Genomic DNA, 27,397 nt, shown 5'->3' with positions numbered 1-27,397 from the left:
CGGTGCCCACGAAGTCAATGCTACAATGGGAGAACCTGCCCAAGGGGTTGGCTGTCTCTGCACTTGAAGCAAGTTTTGACTAAGTCTCTGGTGCCCGGGCATTTGCAAGCTCACCCAGCTGTGCGCCTATGAATGCATGCTTACGCCCAGAAGTTTGTCGGGATTACCTTTTCCTGCAGACGTTCAATAATAGCAGCTAGATTAGCCTCACGGTTTTCTTTAATTTGTTCCATTTTCAGGATCAGCTTTTCCTCCGCCATTTTGCTGAAGTTGTTGTTCTCCTCCAAAGCCTTCTGAAGGACTTCTCGCTCATGTTCCCTCTTCTCTGCCAATTGCTTCAGCACCTGGGCCTCCTGAGACTGGGGAAGAAAAATATATCCATCTTAGAATCACCGACACACAATCCTGGAGGAACAATGGTCTACTGATTCGAGAGTGTTCCTCTCAAATGAACACCACTTCTAGCCTTGAGCACTGTTGCCGTTCAGTACTCATCTGCACGGCTTAGAATTTCCCATAGAATGTGGTTGGCTGGGAGATGTGGTTAGCTGAAATTTCAGCTCTGAATTTTTTGGATGCATTGTCTTAGAAGAAGCATTTAACCCCGACTGAGGAGTTTTTGTTTTTTAGAGGAAGTTGCTGCTAAGCATTTATGCAGCCAGGAATGCTGCAATTAATCACTGGATAGCAGCATCCCTTGAAGCCTAAGGAAAATATGGGAAGATTGGGGCAAGTTCTAGTCTTTTCTCTGCCCCATTTTTTAATCAGAAGTAGGCTGAGTCCTGCAGTAAGCTTTTCGACTCTAGCCAGTCAAATCTCCAAATTCATTTTCTCATTTTATTCCCCCCTCCCCGCCCCCAACCTGCTTGTTTTTCTTTCATTAGACAAATTTTCTTTGGAGACTTGTGAACAGTGCAAAGTTAATGTCCGCTTGGCCACAGAAAATAGAAAGCCCTTGTTCTGGCCTCCTCTTGAACATGCTGAGGTCACCTGTGTAATCTTTGAAACCCTGTGGTTACTTAGTGATTAGAGCAGAAACATCATAGCCAGGCACACCCCAGCCAGCAACACCCCGCATTTTGTGCACTGTAATTCTCCTGTGGCATCAAGAGGCTGTTGGATTCTGTACAGTGTAGGTTAACAATCACTGAGGTGCTTGATAAAAACGCACACTGGTATCCACACCCCCAAAATCCTGATTCTGCGGTTCTTTCCTAAGACCAAGGAATCTTTACTTTTGATAAGCTTCCCTGGTGAGGCTAATGCAGGCTATTCACAGAATACCTTCTGGAAAATGCACTGCATGGTCTCTGGTGTCAAGCCTGTGTTGATGACCTAGATCTGCTATTTAACTTGATTTTTTCCTCCATAAGATGCAGCTAAAAGAAGTCTTACTCAATACTGAGCTGTCCAGGTTTAAAACTAAATCATTACACACTCATTGTTCCTGGGTAATGCGTTAGGACTGGCTGGTGCTCTGAAATGAGCCTTCGCAGAGTAACTGTAAATGTGAACACCTAAACAATGGCAGATCAAAACAATATTTCATGGCTTGTCAAATATTGATTAGTATTAAAAGCATTAATAGGAAACCATTTTAGTTAGCAGTGGTCATGGGGTCTGACAGGAGAGATCTTGGTACGTAAACACTATGAAGTTTGACAGGAGGAAACTTCCCTTCAGATACAATTCTACAGGAATGGTAAAATGAGGCAGCCTTAAGACTCTTCGCTGATGTTTATTCTGAAGCTTATCGGGAATAGGCCTAGTGACTTACTGGGGATTAGAACATTTTGGGAACTAGCCCCATGTCTTCTTTTAACTCCCAAACGGTTTCACTGCTGTCTTTGGTAGACTCATCGCATTCTTGCTTTGTTGTAGCTTACAAAAAACCCAGCATGAGAAAATAACAAGAAAATGTTAACACAGAATAAATTCAAAATCAAATGGAGCCTTTTGAGAAAAAACATGAAAAAATATTTTCTAGCTGGTTCGTCCGCCTGCCTGTAGGTGGGACTCTTGGTAAAGCGTCTTACATTGATTTTGCTTCTTTACTGCTACTAGGACTACTGAATTGTGACAGAGACACACTGACTACAGATGTGTGTGTGTGTGTGTGTGTGTGTAAAGTTTCTCTCTGATGGGCTCCAGAGCAAGGGGCCATGTGCCTGCTGTTCTTCCCTGTATCAGCTCACAGAGAGAGTTACCATGGGTCAGTATCAAGGGGCAACTGAGGAACTTTTAATTTTCAGGTGCTCAAATTTACTGTGGCACTTTTAAAATTGTGTTCTAACTTACAGTTTATATTTGCATTCGTGATTTTCTTTTGTGAAAGACCTGAAGACAGTCTGGAGACACCCGGGGAATAGAATTGAGGAGGGAAGCCCTGGGGATTCAAAGGGGAATATCCCAGCAGGTACCTTTTCAAATGTCTTGCCTTGGTGGGGCACGTTTGGTCTGCGCGAACAACACTCCCACAGGCCCCATCATCAGCCATGGAGAGAGGCCCATTGCCTAACTGGATGGAGCATTTGGCTCCATTTGAGGCACCTCAGTTAATGGCATTAATACTTTGGCAGCCCCGGGGCTACATGAGACTACCCAGCATAGACGTCAAGTGTTTCTTCAGCACAATTAATGGGGTGAAACAGAAACAGAATGTTTCTCCCGAGTGTTGTCTCGCGAGGCCGCTGCTAAATGAGGAAGACCTGCCAGGCCAGGCCACTTCAGGGCTGTTCCTTCCTGTCGTGCCTTCTCTTACACAGAGAGAAGGTTATAGTCACCATCGTCTCAACTCACTCATTTTTAGGACCTAATGATTACCTGTGTTTCACATATTTAAAGCTCACATCCATTAAAAAAAAATACAGGACATGAAGTTCATTATGGAAAGAACTCCACACTGAGAAAATACTTATGATGGCGGCCTCTTTTGGTTTCTCCTCACAAGTACGCAACTTTTTTTTTTTTTTTTTTTTAAGATTTTATTTATTTATTTATTGGACAGAGAGAGAGACACGAGAGAGGGAACACCAGCAGGGGGAGTGGGAGAGGGAGAAGCAGGCTTCTCACTGAGCAGGGAGCCTGATGCGGGGCTCAATCCCAGGACCCTGGGATCATGCATGACCTGAGCCAAAGGTGGACGCTTAACGACTGAGCCACCCAGGCACCCCAACAAGTACTCAACTCTTAAACACATTTCTTCTGCAGAGCTAATAGTCTTGGGGTCTTTACCTCAGTTCCTAAGGGCTCCGTAATTCCACTCCTGAGACAGTCATACTGTCTTTTTCTTTCTTTTGCAGCCTAGCACCCAGATATCACTGTCTACAACTTCTCTGACTTAACTCTTGGGGAGAAATTGATTCTCTTATATGTACACCTTAATCTCCCAGGGGCGCCTGGGTGGCTCAGTTGGTTGAGCCTCCAACTCTTGGTTTCAGCTCAAGTCATGATCTCAGGGTGATGAGATCGAGCCCCTCATCAGGCTCCACACTCAGTGGGGGGTCTGCTTGAGACTCTCTCTCCCTCTCTCTCTCCCCCTCCCACTCGTGCTCTCTCTCTCAAATACACAAATAAATCTTAAAAAAAAAAATACACCTTAATCTCCCACTCAGCCTCAAGGAAGAAAACTGGTTATGATTCTACTATTTCTATCAGTGAGGAAATAAGCATTTAGTTCAGAAAACTGCCGTAAGGGATGCCTGGGTAGCACAGTCGTTAGGTGTCTGCCTTCGGCTCAGGGCATGATCCCAGCATTCCGGGATCGAGCCCCACATCGGGCCCCTCTGCTGGGAGCCTGCTTCTTCCTCTCCCACTCCCCCTGCTTGTGTTCCCTCTCTCGCTGGCTGTCTATCTCTGTCAAATAAATAAATAAAAAATCTTAAAAAAAAAAGAAAACTGCAGTAAAATATAAGGTATGTGTGAGGATGTAGGATAAAACTGTGTGCTAGACAAAAATGGAAATGTTTCCCTTCATTTTGGCAGAAGTAAAGTTCTCACTGCAAGGTGGAAGAGGTGTTTTGATTTTTTTTTTTTTTTTAATATTCCTTGCTTGGGCAGATTAACAGAGAAGAACCCCGACCAGGAGGCTTGAAAGGTAGGATTTGCCAAAAGTTGTTAAAAATAAATTGCTTAAGGGAAAAGGATCCGACCATGGAGGACCATCCCTGAATAGCATGCACCTAATACGGAAGATCACTGACACACCAAAATGGAAAATTAGGGCAGGATAATCATTAGCTGATATAACGCAAATGTCAAGGCAAACTATTTATAGAGCCGAGACATCCAACACGACATTCTGGGAGATCAGAGAACCTTCTCCTCCTTGCTGTTGTAATAACGGAGGCACAGAATTGGTGAGTACCTTTTCTATGCATAAACCTCCTCACACTGAGCTCAGTACCACTGAGATGATTACATGAGACGTACGTGAAGGGAAAAATAATGAGACAGGGAGAAGAGTTATTGTACATTTAGGAACACTTGAACATTTTCCAAAGAGATTCATTACCATTCCTTGTATTACTGAGTATGAATTTAATTACTATACAAATGAAATGGAAGATAAATTTGAGTTAAGTGGTATATAAAACTCACTTTATTTTATGTACACATAAGAGGTTTAAGAATATATTTTAGATAGTGCTAGTGTTCCATTTATTTTAGAAGTGAGCACATTTCTAGCCCTTTATTTTATTGTCCCCTATCATCATTTGGATATATTACTTGCCACTAACTAGAACCATTTATCAGACACTGCATCCCCTGGTACCTAAGTGTCTTTACAATGATAGGTTAGAGGCTGTGTCTCTAATTATTAGCTTTACTGTTAACAATGAAAAAACATTAGTAACCCAGGTGGAGTCATAAATAATGTCTTGTTAAAATATAATTGAATATAATTGTGTAAAACAAAGGGTGCCATATTCACTTTGTGTTGAAGAGTGAGAAGCATAATAAAAATAATAAAATGATTAAAAACCCAAAGACCTTTAGAATGAGCTCTTCTGCTAAAGCGTGTAATGAGTTTACTGTAGTAAACTCCTGGGAAAAGAACTATGGGGTGGGGGTGCTCTTCACTGAGGGGACAATGCACATGAAGGTTCTGTGGACCAGGTGTCATATTCTCCAAGGAGCAGATGCTTCCAAAATGTTGAATCACAAATAATCTAGCACTTTAGCTCATAATCCATTGCTGTGCAAACCACCCCCTCTTCTCCTGGATGCAACTTTAATTGCCATCTATGAGATGCCAACAAACAGAAAAGGTGAGTCTACCAGGGTTGGCAACTAATGGTCCATTTTATTCCATTTTGTTAAAAATAAGCAATGCATCTTTCTTTCAGAGATTCAGGGACTTTGGAGTTGATAGGTGCCAATATTGTCAGTATGGGTATCTCACTGAACTGGTTTGAGTAGCACTCTTTTTAGTTCAGTCTATTTTAGGGCGAGATTTAATCCATGTCATTAGAATTCTTAAATTTTCATCATTTTTTTCCTAACACTAATTTTTTTCAGGCCACTGGTAGTTGGGCAGACCTGTTAACATACCTGTTACCTATCAAACTGTTTCTCCTTCTTCATAACTTGATAAATAATATTTTATAATATTTGAAAATGTATGTTAATATGGTAATATTTCAGTGTTTTTGTTAATAAGAAATGTCTTTGCTTTATAAAATTGTGAATTTTCAAAATCAGAGAGGAAGATGAACCATAAGAGACTCTTAACTATAGGAAACAAACTGAGGGTTGCTGGAGGGGAGGGGCATGGGGGGATGGGGTAACTGGGTGATGGGCATTAAGGAGGGCAATTGATGTAATGAGCACTGGGTGTTATATGCAACTGATGAATCCCTGAACTCTACCTCTGAAACTAATAATACACCATATGTTGAATTGAATTTAAATAAAATAAAATTTAAAAAATTGTGCGTTTGCTGGACTATATAGTCTCTATGGGCAGGAACCAGATGTGTTTTTGCATAATAATAGCTAATTGTCCCACAGTGCTTGTTATATGTCTTTATGTAGGATAGGTCTTCTGGTTCTCACATTAACTCCATGACAAAGGTCCTATTATTAGTCTCATTTTACAGATGGGTAAAATAAGACAGAGACAGGTTAGTGACTTGTCCAAGGTCTCACAGCTATTATGTGGTAGAACCAGACTTCGATCACAGGTATTGTCTTAAACATATGTTCTTACCCACTGTGCTTTTAAAGATGCTCTTAAACACTTTGGTTGGCTTATGATGACTATATAATTTATTGTCCAAACTGGGGCACTTATGAAATTGAAATGATAATAATGATATCAAAAAAGCAGGAGTAAGCTGGAGTTGTCCTGGGCCAATTGGGATATGGTTAGCTTAGCTCTGCTGTTTCTTGCTAAACGTTTGTTGAATGAATAAATGGCCAGCTGGCTGACCAGATGGATGACTAAAGCGTTTCACCCATGTGGGTCAGTTGCAATATGAAAACTTTGATTTCAAAATATGAGCTTCAAGCTGACCTCATGAGATAATTCGGTCTTATGGAGGTGAACGCTGATTCCCAGAGATAATCACAGAGAGGAGGAAAAGCAGGGAAAAGGTGTATTTCTTGTGTAACAAATTTCTTCTGTGAACCAATCAATGGGGCACTAATTCTGGTTCAAAGGAGCCTGAGGGAGGATTGTCTAACCTAGTAACCAGATGGTCAGTGCTGCAATAGTGTCAGCAGATGGTGTGGGGAACTGGGGCCACTGCCAAAGCATTTATTGTGAAGTGAGTTTGAGCCCACAAGGAGATGACTCCATGGCAGCCCTCCAGCTCCAGCTACAAATCCAGAAGTCCTCCGCAACATAGCCTAGGTCACTGGTTCCCAGATGGGGTCCCTAACCTCCCAGAAGCAGGCCTTTTGATGATACAATGGAGGGGAAAGGGGCTCATAAGCTTTTTATACGTTTAAGAAGCCCTATCAGAAATCATATTTCACCTGCATGTCTATGTCTATTTTTATATTCATGTTGAGTTTAGAATTAAGTCAATTTAGTAAGAAAATGTTTATTTTTTAAGATAATCAAAAATATTAATTGGCAGTTATAGATTCCTTTGCTTATAACCATGGCCAAAGGAATTTATTAATACTATTATAGTCATTTATTAATACTATCATATTAATATTATACTACTATTAATAGTGCGTTTGATAGGCACAATCTTTAAAAACTTGTAACGATGAGAAAGGAAATAGACCTAGAGCAAAATGTTGCTGGCCACTGGGCTAGGTTGGACATCTGTGTATTTTTGAAAGCCTTTGTCTTACGCAATAGAGTTTGAGCACCTAATCTGGGATTCCAGGTCTTTTACACTAGTCTCCAACTGTCTACCCAAGTTCACTAGTTCACTGGTCTATCCACTGCCCTGAAAACACACATTATGCATTCTTACCTCTGAGTATCCTTAGTTCTGGAACCATTCTCTTAGTTTAGAAAACTTTCATGTCTTCTCTATTTATTTAGCACTATTTATTTTTCTAGTCACCCGCTTTTTTAAGCAGATATTTTTCTGAAAAGATGCGGTGATTCAAATAGTGAAATGGTTTTATTTTCCTCAATGATCTCCCATTTCAATTGAAGTCAAAGTCATTAAAATGCTACCTTCTGACCTCAATTCCTACTAGTCCCTCCTTGCTCCTTCTGCTTCAGCCACCCTGAGCTCTGTGCTCTTAAACTGTCCTAGCACTCTCTTACCTCAGGGCTTTGGCACTTGCTAATCTCTTTACTTCGAATGTTCTACCCCCCAGAGAAGAGTTGTAGGGCTTACTCCTTTCCTTCATGCTTTTTTTTTTTTTTTATAAATGTTCTCATATTTGAGAGGCCTTTTTTGATCACCCCATATGAATAGCGCCCTCCACTCCAGCACTATCAATTATTTACCTTTGCCCTGCTTTATTTGGTGTCATGTGATGTATTATATACTTATTTATTAGCTATTTCTTCCCAATTGGAATAAGGTTGATGAGGCATCTCTAGTAGCTAGAATGATTCCTGTCCAATAGTAGGTGTTTAATAAGTATCTGTTGACTGAGTGATTTTTCCCAGACTAAGAATTCTTTGGATAGTATAATTTATTTAGTGCACTTTCAGAAGATATCTTTGGAAATGTACTGACTATAATTTTGTTTTAGGATGTGAAGATGAAATAAAAAGTCAAAACAAGTGATATATTGCCACCTTAACATTTGGCTCTGAAAATGATCATTTACTTATTCATTTAAAAATATTTGTAGTACTCACTATTCCTAGGGACTAATAACAAAAGACATGAATCCATGCCTTTGTGGAGTTTATAATCTAATGGGGGGGAATATTAGGGCTAAATAAATATGCAGATATGCTTACTAATTGTGCTAAGCACTACAAAACAAAAACAAACAAACACCAGGAGAGAGACCAGCAGATGAAAATCGAGCCCAGAGAAGCTCTTTCCCCACAGCGAGGGCTTGAGAAGTAAACACAGAGCGGAGGGAACCAAAAAAGAAAGTGTGAGATTTAGAAGATCCTTTACTTCCAGTAGGTCCTAAACTTCACCTGGGTTGATTCTGATACTGTAAAGATTAAAATCACAGCATGAAAGTTTCTTTTTAACGTTCTGAGTTTCTGTATCAACGTAATTCTTAGAAAATATGTAAAAAACTAGTAAAGTTGAAACTGAATAATTATCTGGTACCAATTTGAAAAAGTTAGGCCTAAAATTCCTCCATGGTTCATTAAAATTTTTCAGGTCTAATTATTTGTGTCTGTGCTGTCCAACTCAGTAGCTACGAGCCACATACGGCTGTTTCATGTTACTTTTTACTTCTTAAAATGTGACTGCTAGAAAAATTTAAAATACCTCTGTGGCTCACATTTTATTTCTGTTGGCCAGCGCTGTTCTATATAGCCGCAGAGACTGCTTTTTCGTGTTGGCGGGGCTAAGGGAATTAACAATTAAAATGGTGTATGAGCTAAATAGTTACTGTAATTGTTATCCTAACACTAAACCTCTAACAGATAAAAATCGTGGATAGCTGTGCTTATCTAAACTCTACTTCCCCTTCTTTGCATAACAACATCTCAATTTTCCTTTAGGGCTCTGCTCCACATTTCTCTGCAGGAATCCTACCTCAACGCCTCAGCAGGTCATGTGATTCAGGCCAGCCAATCAAAGTAGCGCATCCCCTCGGCCACCAGGATGGGCTCAGGGTTGGTCACGTGACCGAGGACAGGACATTGAGGCTCCGTCCCACGTCTTTTGTTAGAACTACTGGGAAAGAAAAGCTCTCTTTCTGTCCGAGTGGCTGTTTTGTAAGGAAACTACGTTGGGAGCGACTGTTGGAAACTAAACTTTCTTGGTCTTGAAACCAATTCCCAGGAAGAGATTGATGGTAGATATAAAAAGGTTTACCTGACCGTATTGCTTGCTCTGGGTCCAGCTGTTTTTGAAGCTTAACAGTTCCTAGACATTTTAGTCACATACCCAGTTTGTGTTTCAGCTAGTGGAATTGAGTTTTGGTTATATGCATGTCCTCACTAAGGTAATCACTGACATACGTACTGGCTGGAGGCTCTTTGAGAAGAATTAACAATTCTTCTAAGGAGCACTAATTAAGTTGGCACAAGCCAATAGAGTAAAATCAATTAATGATTTTTTAAGTTGGTACTTTCTGTTAATTTGTTATATTCTCTTCTAATTAAAACCCTACTACCAGGACATAATCCATATAATGATTTTTGCCTTGAAAATTGTAACAAGTAATACCAGACATGGGAAGGAATACTGATTTTAAAGGCTTTCAAAGAAGATTTTTTCTGGTGTCATACTGCTGGAGGATTATATTTGTCTTTTAGCTAATGAGGCCAATTTCTAGTTCAATTCAATTGTATAAATGTGTAATTGTTGATAATTTGTCATTGTCAGGGTGTAGGAATTTTACTGGAATTAGTAATTAGCTAACTCAAGGGAGTTTGATGAAAATACCCAGTTAATTTAGATAATCTCTGTGGTGTTCTTTCCTTTTAACAATATTCTTCAAATTAAATATGCTACCTGGAAACACCAGCAACAGTCTGAACAGTGATGTTGAATTTTCCTCTCAAAGTTTCAATCTCAGCTCAGTCACTGACTTTCCATTCTAATCAAGTCACAGCGTCTCTGTATGACAACCTAGGACCTGTACCTTTTGGCCTTTACCTGGAAGAGAACTTGAACTGCCTTGAATGCAACATACCCTCACTGTTCTAGTTTTAGCGACTTGTATCTGTTGGCAGCAAAGCTTTGATGGACGGTAACTATAAGTTGATCTAGCTTTACTCTGAGAAGAAAGCTTTAAATGACAACCCAAAACACTGCTAAACACTTTTTAAAGCAACTTCCAGTACATAGCCTTGGGTTAGCAGCTCAGTTTCCTCCTTTTAAAATCCACATCTACAGTAACAATAGTTGATTAAATATAATAAACATACATGTAAGGAAATACTAGTCAGATGCTTGGAGAACTTCACTCTTCAGTGAAAATTGCAATTGTGTCTCGTATGTTTTTCTGACACAGGAAGATTTTTCAACTACAAAGATCAAAATAAAAAGTATTTTCTAGTTCAGAAAATTTAATCTGAGGACTTCTAATCTTCAAGTCTTTCTTGTTATCTGATATTACATATATATGTGTATATGTGTGTGCATATATGTACATATATATGTGTCTGCATATATGTACTCACATATTAATACGCACATACACGTGTTGGCTTTTTCCCATTTTGACTGTTAGAGAAATCAGTGAGAAAGACTATCTTTGTTTTCTTTGTAACTATCCAACATGGAGGTATTGAATGTATTGGCTAACTTTTCATAGACATATAAATATAAATTAAATTCTAATTTTATATTAATAAAATATAAATGCAGAGTTTCCATTCAAATATGACTGTGCATGCAGCATATTCTTAGTAACTACATGCTTCTAAAAATACGTTATGATAAAGTCAGTGGAAAATACAACATAGGAATGAATTACCTAAAAATAATTCCATTTGGGTTGAAGAAGAGCATCTAGGTGGGATGGGCTCTAACAATCACATGGTTGGCACAGATATGTTGAGACATAACTTCTATCTTTATGTGTGGAGTACTTGGGATTTCTGAGTGCCCTCCATTTTTAATACTCTTGGCTTCTTAGTCATTGAATTGTGAAAAATTAGAGATTTGGCAAAGGAAAAGTGCTCTAATACAAACAGGGGCCAATGGAAAAGAGAAAAAAAAATGCTTTCGAGGCTTAGAACTGGGTAGAGGAGGATACTAATAAATTGAGAAGGTCCTGATCTTAGAAGGACCAACTTCCAGGGCAGGAAGTGAGGGCTTGTGGAGGACAGAGGCAAGCTCAGGGCCCTTATCCTGCAGTGAGCAGCACCTGGGCAGAGGTATTTCAGAGGGAGGATCCGGTGGTCTATAATGTCAAGGAAAACCACGCACTACACTGGGGATGGGACACAGACCCTGAGAAGGAGGAATCACCCCTCTTGCACCCCTCCCCACCTCCAAACCCTGGAGTTAAGTTACCTAAGGCTATGCTTTCTTGGAGATGCACCATGGACTAAGGTGGGGAGATTTTTATGATAAGCGATCCAAGAGAGGGAGAAGGGCACTAACGTATTGAAGCCTCTTTTAGCGTCTAAGATCTTTGGCTTTAAGTAGCCTAAAAGCAGCAACTTTTACTTGAACTAGCCTGGCTGTATGTCTATTGAAGACCTACACGTGCTGGGATATTGTAGGTTCACACACAGTTGTTCCCTGCAACCTCTACTAGAATGTGTTGTGGGGGGAGGGTGAGAGGGAATGGGAGGAAGGGGAGGAAGAGAGAAGGGAAGGGAAGAGATGGAGAAAAAGGAGAAGAATTTAAAAACCTATGGAAAAAGTTACCTTTCTTCTTTCCTCTGCAGCCTCCAGTTTTTTCTGGATCTCCTCCAGAGACAGGTCTTTCTTCTTTGGAGAAGCTAAAGTTCGTGGGGCTTCTGAGATGGGAGATGGTGGCTTCAGGATCAGCTCAAAAGCCTGGCCAGAGGCACGTTTGTTGATTTGCTTCACTTCCATATCTGAGAAATGAATATTTGAGAATGTGAAGCATACAGATGGATGAAGCTCTTTAAATCATTTCAATTCTGGCAATTTCAAGCAGCGTTGCTCTTCTGGCAAATAGGAATAAAGGCTGTGTGTGCTTATCTATCCTACATCACTTTGAACATACAAGACCTCTTTCTTTAGGACCATTACAGGTATATTCCAGCAGAATAAATTTTTACAGTGATGGGAAATTCAACAATGTCCATAGGGAGTTGAATTATGGCAGGCCTATTCAGGAAAAAAGCCCTAATTGATTTTAAACTAAACTTTATTTTCCTTTTGAATAAACATGAGCTTCACGTGAAAATAAAGTGGCACAGATTTAGATTTGTCTTTTGAAAATTACCGTGGCTGGAGGCATTTTCAGGCTAAAGGAGGAAGAAAAAACAATAACAAAGGTTTATTGGACATTTGACAGGCTCTACCAATTCTTCCAGGAAGCGGTGCACGGGCAGTGTTGAATGATCTATTTAGCTTCTAAGACTCAGCTTATCCATAACTTCTGACCTTCTTTCTCCCCTGTCTTCAGTCGCTAAAGCTGTTGAACTTGTCACTGTCTTCCCTGTCTTCCTGGTACGCTTAGTGTTACCTCTAGTTTCGCCCTTAACTACACTGTGTTCTGCTTATTGATTATCTATATATTGTACTTATGTCTCCTCTCCTTGGTTCTAAGTTCCCCCAAGGAGAGGCCTGTTCCGTATTTATCTTTGGAGCCTCTGTGACAACACATAGTGAGATATTAGAATCCAGAAGAAACGTGGCTGGATTACTAGCCACAGCTCTATCTAGCAGAGGAAACATCTGTCCGGTTTATCTCTTGACTGAATGAACTTACACAAAGTGGGTGTTGGCCCTGCATTCTAATGGAAGTTTTGGTTGGAAGCTGAAACCCTTTCACCTGAAGGACATTGCCTTATGAAGTGGCTAATTAGCATTTATGACCCTTGTGTTGTGTTAGTGTAACTTTGAAAGGAAAAAGCCTCTGAGTCCTGGGCCAGGTTTTAAAGGCACAGACGGGGTTAAGTGCCACAGATGCCTTCAGCTTACCTGTAATGACTGTTTTTACACATATGGAAAAGAAACATGATAAGCCAACAGGTAGCAAGATATACCACAGTTCAAACTGCTACACATAGAACTCTATCAAACACTCTGATTACATTGAATTAAGTGAAGATGATATCATTGGCAATGATAGCTACCATTTTTAAGTGTTTACAAGGCGTCAGGCTCGGACCTAATCATTTGACTTGCATTAGACCATTTAAACCCTACAAGAAGTGTGGGAGGAAGATGCTAGATTTAAATAAGCCTCAGAAAATCTAAGTAACTTGCCTGAGGACACGCAGATGGTGGCAGAGCCAGGAAGAAAACCAAACCAAGTAGAATGAACTTGGAAAAATCCAACTGAAAGTGTTGCACTACAGTGAAGTTCATGGTCATGCCAATTCTTTAGGCTTTTTTTTTTTTTTTTAATTCTCTTTATCTGGGGCCTCAGTTGTAAGTCACTTTTATCATGGGAGCTTGTCAGCTTGCTGTCATGCATCCTCAAAATCTGGGAACTTCATAAAGACGATAACAAGGGGAAAACAGTGATGGTTGTTGATTTTTTCCTTTGAGTTTCCTATGTATGAAGCATTTTCTTGCAAATTACTGTTTGGTCTAACTCAAGCTTAGCATCTTATATTATTTGCAAAGAAAAGCCTTAGACATGTTATCGCTGTCGGTATGTTGGATGTGGCTGCTAAGAACCGTCTAGCTCTGTTTCTTATGAGACATTAATGTGCTCTTCTTAGCATCAAACTCTGTTTTAGGGGTGCCTGGCTTGCTCAGTCAGTAGAACATGTGGCTCTCTTTTTAAAAAAGATTTATTTATTTATTATTTGAGAGAGAGAGAGAGAGAGAGAGCATGTGGGGGGTGACGGGCAGAGAGAGCAGGAGAGAAAGAATCTCAAGCAGACTCCCTGCTGAGTGTGGAGTCCCACCCCTGACCCTTAACCGACTGAGCCACCCAGGTGCGTGACTCTTGATCTCAGTGTCTTCGTGAGTTTGAGCCCGACGTTGGGGTTAGAGTTCACTTAAAAAAAAAAAAACAACCCCCCACCTCAATCTGTTTTGAGCAATTTGAGACCAAATAGCTAGGCACAACAAGTCAATAGTGAGATCTACAAAATATTGATTTAATTGTATCAGAAGCTGTGAGAGAGAAACAAGTGTATCTAAGCTTTTCCAAATGATGTTCGCAGAGCATTTCTAGCATAGGCAACTCACCATCATAAGTATAGATGTTGATGTTGCGAGGTTCCGGGTAAAAGCAAGAGCAGATCAGTGACAGCATGGACAGCTCCTTCATTTTTTCCTTGTAGGCTAAAATAAAAGACTCGAGATTAGTATCTTTCACTTTCTGGATTTCCTCTTAATGCTTCTTTTAATCTAAGTAACAGTTACAGACTCTTTGGGAATGAATATTGCCAGGGACATAACTTCGCAAAATCGAAATGAAAGAAAGATTGAAACAGGACTCTTAAGTGCATGTTCCTTATTTCAGAGGACATAAATGACATATTATAACAGGTTAGATAAAAAGTGAGAGAAAGGGAGTGAGAGAAAGAAAGGAAAGTAGGAGGAATTAAGATCCAGAAGGACAGGGAGGAGAGACAGATAAGACATGGAAGAAGCAAAACCAGACAAAATTAGCTGAGAGAGATAGGTCCGTCCGAGCACATGCATATGTAAGTCTCCTGGACATAAGTATGACTCAGGAGGTGTCCTTTGTTGCTTCGGCCTGGGTGGCCACGGATTCAGTCGGGGACAGGCAGAGAACCCATCAGGATGGTTCTTAAGCGGATACATCCTCCAAGGATCTATGTTGCTGCTTTCTCTTTGTCCCCAAGCGCACTTTCCTGTTGCAACTTCTTTCCACACACACCATAAAGCTAGATCTGAGATCTGATAAGGCTCTCGTTTCCTCTGCGGAACCCAGTTTGGGTGCCTATCTTGCCAAATAGCTGCAGAAGTTCAGTGAGTGATCTCCTTCCTCCTTCACTCCCCCTCCCTGTTTCATTTTTCCCTTTTTCCGTCAAGAGGCTTCCTACCCAGGTAACCTTGGAAGGCATTTCATCAGTGCTGGTTGTCACCAGGATAAGAGATGACCAGATGGGGATAAGGAGGTGGAATCTTCTCACCATTGTTGATTATCAATAAATTAAGACAAGTGGAAATGATAGGCATACTGTGCACTAACTTCTGGAAAAGTATAAACAAAAGGCGATGGCCTAACATGTTGAATCTCACAGGTAATGTTTATCTCTTAGTAGGGGCTTCTGATTGTTATGGTAACCTAAGGAAGGATGAGTACCTTGGGAAGACAGGAATTCCCAGAAGATTATTTTGGGCATTATTGACAAGTCCATCTTTTGTTGGCTAAAGGGAAACAGATTCAACACCCAGATGCTTTAGGCTACAGAATGCTAGATTAGGAGGGTCCTGAAAGATCATTTAGCTAACAGTCCACCCACCCCACCACCAATTTTGCAAATGAAACTGGCTCCCAAAGGCTTAAGTCGTATGTGGCCTCCAGATAAAAATGCAGTAAATCAGTCAATAGCAAGATTGCCAAGAGAACTTTTTCTACCTCCCCTTTTAGGATGAGGTTGAATGTGTCAAGGCTGGACATACTTGCTATCACGGGCAAAGATCAAATATTGCCATATTGTATATGGTTCAACCAAACACATCCAGCCGGTCACTCTATGAGAAGTTCTCTCCTTATTTAGCTTATTTCCTTTGAAATAAGCAACACAATTTGCCTTTTGCCATAACCGTCCTGCTAAAACCTACTTTGAGAGGTTTCATTGGATGCCTTTGGAATTTTAGAAGGTTGAAACCATATTTCTTTGTCTTATTTGTTTATTCAGTTAATAAAATGATGTCACGTATAAAGGTCCAAGCAGGTCTTTATGTGGAGGTTTAGTGTGAATCAGTTTCTGTCAGATAGAAATATTTGGTGGTTTAATACATTTAATTCCGTGAAGAATAAAACTTGGAACAGCAAGCTTTTGTAGGCTGGTGCCTTTTTAAAAACAAGACAAAGCAATATGGTATCCAAAATATTTTGCAAAATTAAGCACATGTTAAAGATACAAACTTTATTAAGGAGGGCGAACCTGAAAATAAAAATAAGATTTTCTATCTCATAGAGCAGTAGCAGATTAAAGCTATAGACGAACATGAATTTCTACTGAAAAGAATACTTCTCAACATCTGTCTTCAGTTTCTTGGAAATGAAATTCAATAATTTTTAGTAAGGCCACTGCTCTATTATACTTGGTAAGTTAATGTAAGGCAGAAGATAAAAAGGTTGTCAGGGACCAACACTTTAGAGCCCTATGTGTAATGTATAACCATGGCTGACAAAAGTTTGTTTTTCCTCTCCTAGGTGGTTTGGGGACAAAACTCAATTGACCTTGGCAGGCAATTACTTAAGAGAACCTTACATCATTTTTATCAAGGGCCATGGCTGTCCGTGGCATGAACATACCCAGTAGCAGCCAGTGCGTAGATTCTCACTTATATAGCTGCTCTGAATCCTAGGGAGCTCCTTAAAACCACTTGCGACCACAGTCCAAGCGCATCTTGGCTGTTTCCCTGCAACAAAGGCACGCTCTCCAGTGAAGAAGTACCCCTTCACTTGGCACAGTGGCCCACACTTTCCCCAGGTGGCATTGCCCTTCCTAATCCTCTCTTCTCATCTAAATTCTTGCCAAAATTTCAATCCCAATTCAGATCTTCCATCCTCAGGGCTTCTGTCTCTTAGGGGTGCTGCCCACATTGATCTCCTATTGCCCTTAGCTGGCTGTACTACACGATCTTGACTATGTACTGTTATATGTGACTCTATGCTGTCGAAGTCCAGTCACTACTGGGTTTTGATGTGTAATTTTTGTTTACAAAACTATAAGCTCTTTGAAGGCAAATGCTAATTCTTATTCATCTATGGAAAAATCCACAGCACAGGTCTGGATGGAACAGAAGGCTATTGCTTAATAAGTCATTGTTGCTATCTTGCTCATTGATTTTAAGCCAATCTCTCAATTAACAAGTATTTATGATCATCACTGATGGGCAGAAGTTTCTGTGAGGCATTACGGAACTACAAAGAGATATGATAGTATCCTCACCTTCAAGCTTTCAAGCCTGGGAAGTGGAGTATATGGACATAAAAATATAGAGTATATGGACAGAAACACATGCAAAATAGGGTGTCAAATGGAGGTACAGGTGATTTGTGTTGGAAATTCAGAAGAAACTCAAAGCCTTGGTGCTATGGGGAGAGTGGTCAGGAATGGCTTTATCCTTAGGGTTACCAGATTCAGCAAGTAAAAATACAGGCTGCCTAGTTAAGTTTTAATCCAAAAATTGCATGGGACACACTAAAAATCATTCCTTGCTTTTCTGAAATTCAAATTTAATTGGGTAACTTGTATTTTATACAGCAACCACAGCAAATGGACCTGGATGGTAAAGACTGAATAGTGTGAAGGAAAGCAAGGAAGGGAGAATATACGTTTGTTATTGTGGACATGGAAATGGGGTTCTGAAGAGGTGATGTGGAAGGCTTTTACGGGTGGGCAGTGAGTTGAGTGCATGCAAGAAATGATTAATCAACTACAGGGAACATTATTCACCTTCATCTTCATGGACCACACTACAGAAAAAAAACTACAGAGGTTTTTAGGAGTTGTGTCCTGATAGAAAGGCTTCCTGGAGGTCAGTTTTGCTCTAAGATGTTGGGTAAGATGTTTTGAATTTTTGTTCATGTGGAAAGGTTATGACTTAAGATCTTGTATTTACATTAAGACAACCATGGGTATATTTTTTTTTACCAGAATTTCAGAATATCATGAATTTTCCACATGTTACTTAAAATTTAAGCTTGAGTGTTCTGTTTTGAGTCCACTCTCAGGAATATTTCTATGGGAAAATTTGAGAGGCACAGGGGTGTGAATGAGTGAGTTAGCTGGAAGTCCTGGTTTGCCCGCGCAGTTCTGGTTAAAGCCCATTAATAATATCTTCATTCGCTGTCGGAATTTGGCCATTACAATGATCTTAGCAATAGGGGCCACTGAACATTTTGAAAGGGGGGGTTACCTGATGAAAGCCTCTTCTTAGAAAGATTTATCTAGTCGTTTTATTATTCAGGAGGGACCTGTTACCAGGAGATACATTTAAGACACAACCGAATGAAGTTCAGCAGGTTACGTGGTATGGCTTAAGAAAATAGTAGGGAATAGTAAAGGGAAAAGAAAGGGAAGATAGATACAAGAAATCTTGTGAAAGAAGAATGGATAGTAAACAATAACTGCATTTGGAGTCAAGGAGTCTCTTGGAAGAGAGCAAGAGATCCTTACAGATGGATGGTTAAGGAAGCTTTCCAGAAAAAGTGTCACTACAGCTGAGACCAGTAGGATTGGTTGGCCTAACAGAAAATAGAGTGTGGGTTGAAATATATGAAATTTGGATAAACTTTTTTTATCAACAATGAAAAATCCCAAGCAAATGTGAAGGCTATTAGAAATGTGCTAATAAGCTTTCACTATTGATATTTCATACTTTGAATTGACAATCCTGTTCATTGATTTTTGGAACTCGGCATATATTAATTTTTTTCATTACACCCCAGTGCCAAGTGGAGTTCTGTGCATGTTTGTAAGGATGTGGGAAGTAATGGGTAATTCCATATAATCTTTCTCATAGTTGGTTGCATTTGCTATTAACTATTAATGCTTGCAAGTTAGTGTATTTCTCTAGTGAATTCATTTAAAATTCAGCCCATATGATGTATAATGACTCTATAGCAATATCCATTTAACCTAATGATTTATGAACACTAATTGTTTTTCCATTCTTCCAAATGGCTACAATGAGCTACGAATAATGGTAGCAATTGCTATTTGGGTTTGGAGCACAAACAACATATCAGGCACCGAGCTCAGACATTTGCATGCATTTCTCATTTAGTCCTCTCAGTAATGCTAGGAGAAAGATATTATAATTAGACTAGATTTACAGATGAAAGAAAAAGGTGCAGAGAAGTGGAGTAGTTTGCCCAATATCCAACAGATCATAAAGTGTGGAGTTCAGATTGACTGGAGGTCTGTCTGACTCTATGTCCCTGGCCCATAATGCCATTCACTTCCTCCAGCAGTCTGTTCAGATGCATTACACACACCTTCACCATCTACATATTGTTTTTAGCAAGAAAGCAATGTATGTTACTGACTTTGAAAACAAAGAATCCAAGACCTTTTTCTCTTCCCATTTTTCTTTGGCATTTGTTCTTTAATTAATTCCCACACGTGACTTATTGACTACACAACTATAAGTTAAGTACAGAGATTTACAGAAAGAAAGTATAAGTGGTGAGTTTTGTTTGTTTGTTTGTTTTTTTACCTTTATGTTTTACTTGGATAGTAAATATTGGTGCAGAGATGGCTAGAAAAGTCAGGAACAGTTTCTCAAAAGGAACTCTGAGTATATATATTCTTATATGACTGAATATATTCTTATACATTCATATCACAGCTAATGAGGTAAATGGAGAAAGTGGTAATTATCTAGGTATTTTAGGGGAAAAAACCTTTGCATCATTTATTTGGGTATTTAAGAGTGATATATTTTGTCTGGCAATTACCCGAGTTTTCTCATTTTTTTTTCTTTTTCCTTTGTGTTTGTGTGTGTGTGTGAATCTGAGGGCCTTGTCCTTTTTTTTTTTTTTTAAGAAAAAAGAGCATCAAGGAAAACAATAAAATTGGTACTAGAGATTTAACAGATCAAATCTTGGATTAGATAAGATTAAAGCATCGGAGAGGTTAATTGTACTCAGTAAAATATGAAATAGACAAATACATATATAATTATTTCCTTACTCTTCTAAATATGTAATCTTTGCATAGATCAGAATCAGTGATCTTACAGCTCTTTCTTTGGCACCTTCTTTTTTCATGTCATAAATTAAACTGCTCATCCTTCTTTTAACTTGATTTTGACCACACTGTGTGTGCGTGTCCATTTCATTTGGTAGTGTGATTGCTTTGGGGTCCTAGAGCTGAGGTCAGATTATTTTCTAAAAGTCAAATCTATCATCCTATTTAGAAATACTTTTGGGTGCTGTATTACTGTGATTTTCTTCTTGAAAGAGGAAATAGATGAAAAGGATTTTATTTAAAACACTTGTATACTATATTAGCTTGAATTTGGACCTTAAAAAATGGTTGATGAATATAGTTGATGAATATGTAATTGAAGATTCAACATTTACATGAAAAGTAAATCTCACATTTTTGAAGATCTATTTTAACATCCCAGAAGATCACTGATATGAGGTAATGTTCTAGATATTTCTGCTACGATGATGTAATGCTAATTGGCTTAGTACAAAAATGAATTCAGTCTACATTCATTCTACCCAACCTCCCCCCGCCCCAAATTATGGTTTCCTAAGATATAATGACTAGGGAGGGTTTGAAAGATTAATGTTTGATCAGCTGAAACAGCATACTTTTCCTGCAGGAACAGATACCAAATCAAATCTAGGGACATTTAAGAAGGTCAAAGCTGTACAACCCATCCCTGGGTTGTACAGAAATATATGAGGCTCTTAAATTTCGATTCGATTGATTCTTGGCAAAGCAATTGTGACAAGGAAAAGAAATTGGATGACACGGATGAAGCCTTGTGATCAAAACTGTAATAAGAGCAGTAAATTGTACCAATCTGAGACCTCACCTTACCCTTGATTCCAGTTAAGGCTCCTGTCGAGTTTAATGAGAATCCCACCAAATCATGCAGGGCCTTGTCCTTTTTTTCTTTCTCTTTAATGAAAGAAATTCTTACAGTCCTAGTGAAGATCAGACGACACTGATTTATAGGAATAATGAAAGCACTTTATTCTGTTTCTATTTCAAGACTCTTTCGCCAAAATAATTTTGACTATTAGAGGATATTTTTTCTTAAGTGTTCAACACTACCAGGTAGTATGAATAAAATGATGGCCTAAAATGATGGCTAGATTGGTAGGTACTTAAATGAGAGAAAGCCGTCTCAGACACTCAGGAGAGTCTGGTCATCTGGCTGAGTAGAGTTCTCACATAGGAATGACTCTTCCCTTCCCTGTAGCCTCCTGAGCGGGATGCAACTGTCATCTGTGGCTGCCATGATGTTCTCTGAATTGTGTCAGCAAAATGGCTTCCTCTGGCATCTAAGTAATTTAAATCGCTCTCCATTACTTTTTTTTCTTTCTTCCCATTACTTTTTAATTTTTTTGGCTGAAGATTGGAAAAATACTTTCCATCCATTCCTAATTCAGCAAATCTCACACTTCCTATGCAGACTAATTATCTCATTTGTGGGCTCATTTTCTAGAATCAAAAATGTTTCGGTTATCAGTGATAAGGATGTCGGTTTCCTTTTTCACTCTGATGTAATCTGTGGCTTTTCCCCAGAAAATAAACCCAGGCTTCGACTTCATATGGATTTTAGAATTAAGTCTATGACATGTGTCTTTGCCCTGAATAAAGTGGTATGAATCTACAAATACAGTAAATTACCTACTGTGTTCTCAGTGAAAGCAAGAACTTTCAGAAATGGAAAATGCAAGACTTTTATCACAAGTGCAAAATAAAAAAAAACTTGTCATATAAGATTCAGATGATTTTATCTCAGTTAATGGGCCAGTTGACTTTCCCCCTGAATGGACCAGTGGTTTATACACTGAAGATACAAAAAATGAATTCAGAGAAAATCCTGTCAATCACAAGATGGGGCTGCCTGTGTTCATACAATGGAACGTGCTAATTTATAGAAAACACTGTGAAGAAACAGAGTAGGATTAAGCAGAGACCCCACACAATTCGTGAGACAAGCCCTAGACGTTAATCATGATTTAATTTCTCTAACAGTCAGAAAACTTACTAAAAGTTGAAAGCATATTTCTTGAAGAGTTTCTATGTAAACTTCGACTTCCTTGGAATGGTGTGAGTTTCTATGCATTCAAAAAGCTGCATATTATTGTTTTAGTTCTGAGTGTTTTCTACAAAATACATGCTACTTAGAATAGTTACTAGCATCAACTGTGAATAAAAGTATTTTACCTTGGTGTTATTGCCAAATGTTTCTTAAGGTTCCACTGGATAGAATCTTTATCTGGATAGCATACAAACTGCACTCATACTGGTCTCCCTAAATGTTTTCTTAGGAAATAAATGGTACATAAATAATTAATAGAAAGTAACCATTTCAGGCAACAGCCACAAAAGCCTCGTGGAAGGGCAAGCATTTTGCTTGCTTCAAAAACCTAATGAGAATTCCAGGATCTCATTTACTGAAACTTTGTAAAATGCACAGTATGTAACATTTACTTAATAGCGCCCTAAAAAGTCAGATTTTTAAATCACATTCAGTAGAGTTTTATTTCAGCCATCCGTTCAAAAACCGCACATTATGTGCTTCCGTAATTGGTCTAGTGAACAAAAACTGAACAATCAGGTAATTTTTCCCTCTGACTGAAAACGTATCTGTGACTTTGCTAGTCATCCATGCTGCAGTCAGCCTGTGGTACAGAGAATAGAATGAACAAAAACATCTCTTAAAAAATAATAAATATAAATATTGTTAAGATTTAGAACTACCTGATATTAAAATAATTACTATAGTGGTAGGATTCTTGCGTAGCTCTGGGAGGATGTGGGAGGAACAGAGCCTTGGAGGTGAGCGTGAAGCCCCTTCATGTTGCCGGGTCCACACTGGGATCTTCAGCGTCGGCTCTCGAGGCATGACAGAAACCCTTCAGGTTCATCTAGCTAGGTGACGAAAATCGCTTTTTTGTTTTGGCAATGAAATGCCACTTCCTCGAGATCTGCCAGGGAAGGACTCATTTTCTGAAATCGGATTCATCAGAGCATACACTGGCACACGAATTAGTGCAGTTTTCTGCAGGAACGTAAAGCAACGCGCAAAGCGAGTATGTCAGGTGTCTGTCTGAAGCCTCTGCAATTCTACAGTCAGCTGGTGTCATCGCGGCTACAAACCGGGTTAAAATACAAAAGACAACTGACTCTAAGGCAACTGGAATCACGAGCCACGACGTTTTAGACCTGGAAGAAACACTTGAAATCATCTAAATCATCTGCTATTCTCATTTTATAGATGAAGAAATCAGATCGAATAACCTTTATTTCCTTGAAGGCCTCCTTTGTGGGTGATGGGTGGTGGGGTGGTGCCGGTGGCAGAGACACAATGGGACACAGGAGTGGGAAAGGGGCGTTCTAAATGAAAGTGATAGCAGGCTTCTCATAAATCAACGTCTTTCTTCAATATAGGATTCTCATGTGTCTAACGCTGACCATACATGTTTGATGCTGGGCAGTAAAAAGCGACTTATTTTGCATTGTGGAGGATTCCACGGAACGCCACCCGCCAGACCTGGGAAGTCTTTAATCTCCTCTTTCCGAGCGCTAGGGGGCAGCCTTTCAAAGATGGTCACGTATTTTAGCTCCTCTTGGGAAGCAAGATTTTCTGCGTGGGAAGACCGCCGCGTCAGGTGTGGATACAAAGTTCCCAGGATATATCGTGCTTATAAAGCTGCTTCTACCCACCCATGCGAAATGGGTGCTCTGTATTCCTTCCAGAATTCCTTCCAGGCACAGCATTTTCAGGAAGAACAGATTTTCCCCTTACTTTACAAAAAATGAAATGTGTGGAATCCCTTTCAAGTGGAACTGTGACCCGGTGGAGTCGCAGTTGGCTGAATCAGTCCCACGTGAGAGGTGGCAAATAAGCACGAGACGCTGACTGCGTTGTAGGACCTTAAAGATCTTTTCAGAACTTTCGGTTTTTTATTTTATGACCTTGAGTAAGTCGCTTAGCCGCTCTGGACCTTTTCCTCATCTGTAACTAATAGCTCCAAGCTCTGAAATTTTATGATCCTACAAATTCAGCAATTTTGTCTTTGAGTAACTTTCCTGTTACCTACAGATTCATCTTTTTTGTGTTTTCTGCAGTAGATATGTTCTTTACCTACATTTTTAAAACCAATTATTTTAAGGCATTACATTAAAAAAAAGATATTTATTTATCTGAGAGGGAGAGAGGGAGTGAGCAAGAGTGCAAGAGCGGGGGGGAGGGAGAAACAGAATTTCCGCTGAGCAGGGACCCCAACGCAGGGCTCTATCCCAGGACCCTGGGATCATGACCTGAGCCAAAGGCAGATGCTTAACTGACTGAGCCACCCAGGCACCCCAAGGCATTACATTTTAAAGAAAAGGAAAACAAATTTACTCTTGATATTTCTACTTGGCAAAAATTTTTCCTCTTTTCAGATTTTGGTATTTCATATAAATATTTATATGACATAAAATATTATAACATATAATGTGCTTCATAAAGCAATTCATGTTTTAAATTTCGAACTGTCAAACGATTAGGTTAGATTTCACTTTCCCACATGTAGGATTTATTTTTGGCTTTGGCTTTAAATGCATAATTTTCATTGTTAGGCAGAATAAATGCACACAATGTAAGCTTCTTGGATACCATCTAGAACTCCTTCAGAATTTGTAATACTCATTGTTAAGATATAAGAAGGATTGCATGTTGTTTTACTGATTGAGTGAGGCTGGAATAGCCTATGCATTTTATTTATTTGTGGCAGCAAATACCATATGATTTGGTGATAAGTATTGCCAATGAAAAAACTGAAGGCAAAAATGGAATCGAGTGTTTGATCTGCATGGACAAATGTGGGTTGGAATTTGGCATAAGTTGCTGATATTGTTTTACAAGTCACAACTTGGTAATACATAATATATAAAAGCACAACGTTGCCTTTATTTTATGGTCTATTTCCTCTACATTTATTCTGCCTGAATATTATTCATAAAAGAGTGGACTTGTGGTTGGGAATACAGCTCACATCATCAAACATTTGCCAGATAATACTAGATGGAGCAGGACGGAGGATCTGTGTACTCGGATGTGGTGCCGGGTCAGAAATGTCTCCAACAGTTGGGACTCATGCAGTTCCATAAGGCTGAGTTTGTATCTCCCTAAATACAGGAGTGAATCAAACCTAATGGTTTCCATTGCAAGGGCCTTTGAGTTTCTTCTCCTTTCAAAGACAATCATTTCCTGGCTTGTTTCACAGAGCTAAGCCCTTATTCCTCTACTGCTTTGTTTGCTGCTAATTGTTTCTTCCCAACTATATTTAAGTTTTGTGAGGATGAGGGAAGGTGTCTCATTTAATGTTTTCTATAGCTTCCCCCCACCTGTAGGAGTGTATTGGGCAGTTCGAAGGTGTTCTGTAAACACTTAGCCATTGCTGGCCAAGCAGGGTGGGGCTGTTCATCAGCTGCAATGGTATTTGAATGGGTCAGTGGCCCTGCTGGCTTTCCCATTGAAACAAGGTAGAGACTGCGAGTTAGGAGCCCAGATGTTGGAGCCAGATTGAGTTCAATTTTTCTCTCCACTAAATGTACTAGCTTCATTTTATGCTACAGACTGGCATTTCTGCATACGTGAAGTTGTTTGCTTCTCTCACTTAGTGCTTATCCCTCAGCTATAGCTGTGTGGACGGTTTCAGAATGGCACTAGTTAATGGCACAACTATGATTGTGTGGTTCCCTGGCAAAATTTAAGAAAGCCCTACCACCTTTATTCTTCACAAGAGCAGGTAATCAACTCTCTCTATTCAAGGAGAAAAAGAAGACAAGTGAAATGTTTCCTCTACATTTATACAGTGTGTTGCTTTCTTTAAGCCCCTAATGGAAAGACTATGAATAGGAGCTGAAGACTTAAGCTCTCACTCAGGATCCTTTCAAATTTAAACAATTTATTAAGCCAGAACAGGAGTGTATGTATCCACAAAATGGAGATGGGATATTGTTGTAAGGATTGAATTAGGTATGTGTTGGGAAACTGAAATGCTATACTGTTATAAGATAGTTAGTGAAGATTCTTCTATGAATTGATCTTTCTTCCTCAGTGACCTTTTGAAGTTTTCCTGGGCCTGGCTAAAGTGAAATGTTGTGGAACCTTGTTTCATACAATTCTGCCAGCTTCTCTTAGTTCATCCTTATCTCATGGAGTCAACGAACACAGTCAGAGCTCCTACGATGTCCAAGAGAGACATAGTGGTTAACCAGGTGAACTCTGAGATTTGACTGATTTGTCTAGAATCCTGACTCACCACTGTGGGTGGTGACCCACCACAGGCTGTGTGTGACCTTTCCTCTCTCTCTTTCTCACCCGTGAAAACAGGGATGATAATACCCCTCGCAAGTGTTAGGCATAGTCACAGAACCCGACAGAGTAAGTACTCAATACATGTTAGCCCATAGTAGTAGTGGTATTACCAGCCATAGAGATGCTATAGGAGAGACAAAGTAAGGGGAACACAGTTCTGTCCTAAAAGAAGCCCTCAGCATAATTGGATCGAAGACAAAGAAATGTCTGCAGCAAAGCAGGAAGAACAGCTCATGATGAGGAAGCTGGAGTGCAGTGAAGTGGGCGCTAGATTTGAAACCTAGCTCTGCCCTGAACATTTGTGCCCCAGCACAAGCCGCTTAGCTTCCCTTGGCCTCCGCTTTCCTTTCTTATCAGGTGGGGATAGTGAAACCTGTTTGGGGGTTGCCATAAAAATTACGTGGGAAAAAGAGCATAGGGAGGATGTGTGATGTGAGATGCCTCATGCGTAGCAGGGAAGCAACAAATGACCAGAAAGATGTTAGCAAAAGGTGCTGCTTGATGATATATGGCCAATTCCCACATTTACTGGGAGACAGTAAATCTACTATAAGAGTTCATAGGAAGGAAAGATCAAGGAAAGCTTGACTTGGGAAACCTGCTACTATTTGCTTCAAGGAGGGCAAATCCTTTCTCAGCAATTTTGAGAAATCCTATTTGACTTCTTAGCGGACTACCCTACATATTCCCCATTCACTTCTAAAATTTAGCAGAAGTGATAAAATGTGTAGTTTTCTGGAGAGAAAAACTTCAGGGCTATTTGTTTTATGTCAGGAGTGACAGCTTCCCCTTGCAATTAATTTAGATGAATAAGCTTTCATTCCGCCAGGCAAGCTGGACACAAGGTCCAGTGTTCCCTGCCTTATATTTTTCTGCATTTCTTCTCTTGGATACATTGTAACATTGCTTGTGGCAATTTGTAGCCAATATAGACTGCAACTGTGAACACTATT

At 39.6% G+C, this 27,397-nt stretch overlaps 1 protein-coding gene across 1 annotated transcript in view; it reads right to left on the bottom strand.

Moving 5' to 3' along the window:
* Nucleotides 1-27,397, bottom strand: part of STMN2 (stathmin 2) — a 49,822-nt gene that overhangs the window by 9,731 nt on the left and 12,694 nt on the right. Inside the window, exons 2-4 of the mRNA XM_011235550.3 lie at nt 14,418-14,513; nt 11,946-12,118; nt 168-359 (exon numbers count right to left, since the gene is read on the bottom strand). Of these exons, the coding sequence (XP_011233852.1) occupies nt 168-359; nt 11,946-12,118; nt 14,418-14,513 (461 nt within the window). The remainder of the gene's footprint in view (nt 1-167; nt 360-11,945; nt 12,119-14,417; nt 14,514-27,397) is intronic.

The sequence above is a fragment of the Ailuropoda melanoleuca genome, chromosome 9, assembly GCF_002007445.2.
Source record: "Ailuropoda melanoleuca isolate Jingjing chromosome 9, ASM200744v2, whole genome shotgun sequence".
NCBI lineage: Eukaryota > Metazoa > Chordata > Mammalia > Carnivora > Ursidae > Ailuropoda > Ailuropoda melanoleuca.
The sequence above is the reverse complement of the archived record's forward strand: the minus strand, read 5'-3'. Positions and strand labels throughout refer to the sequence as shown.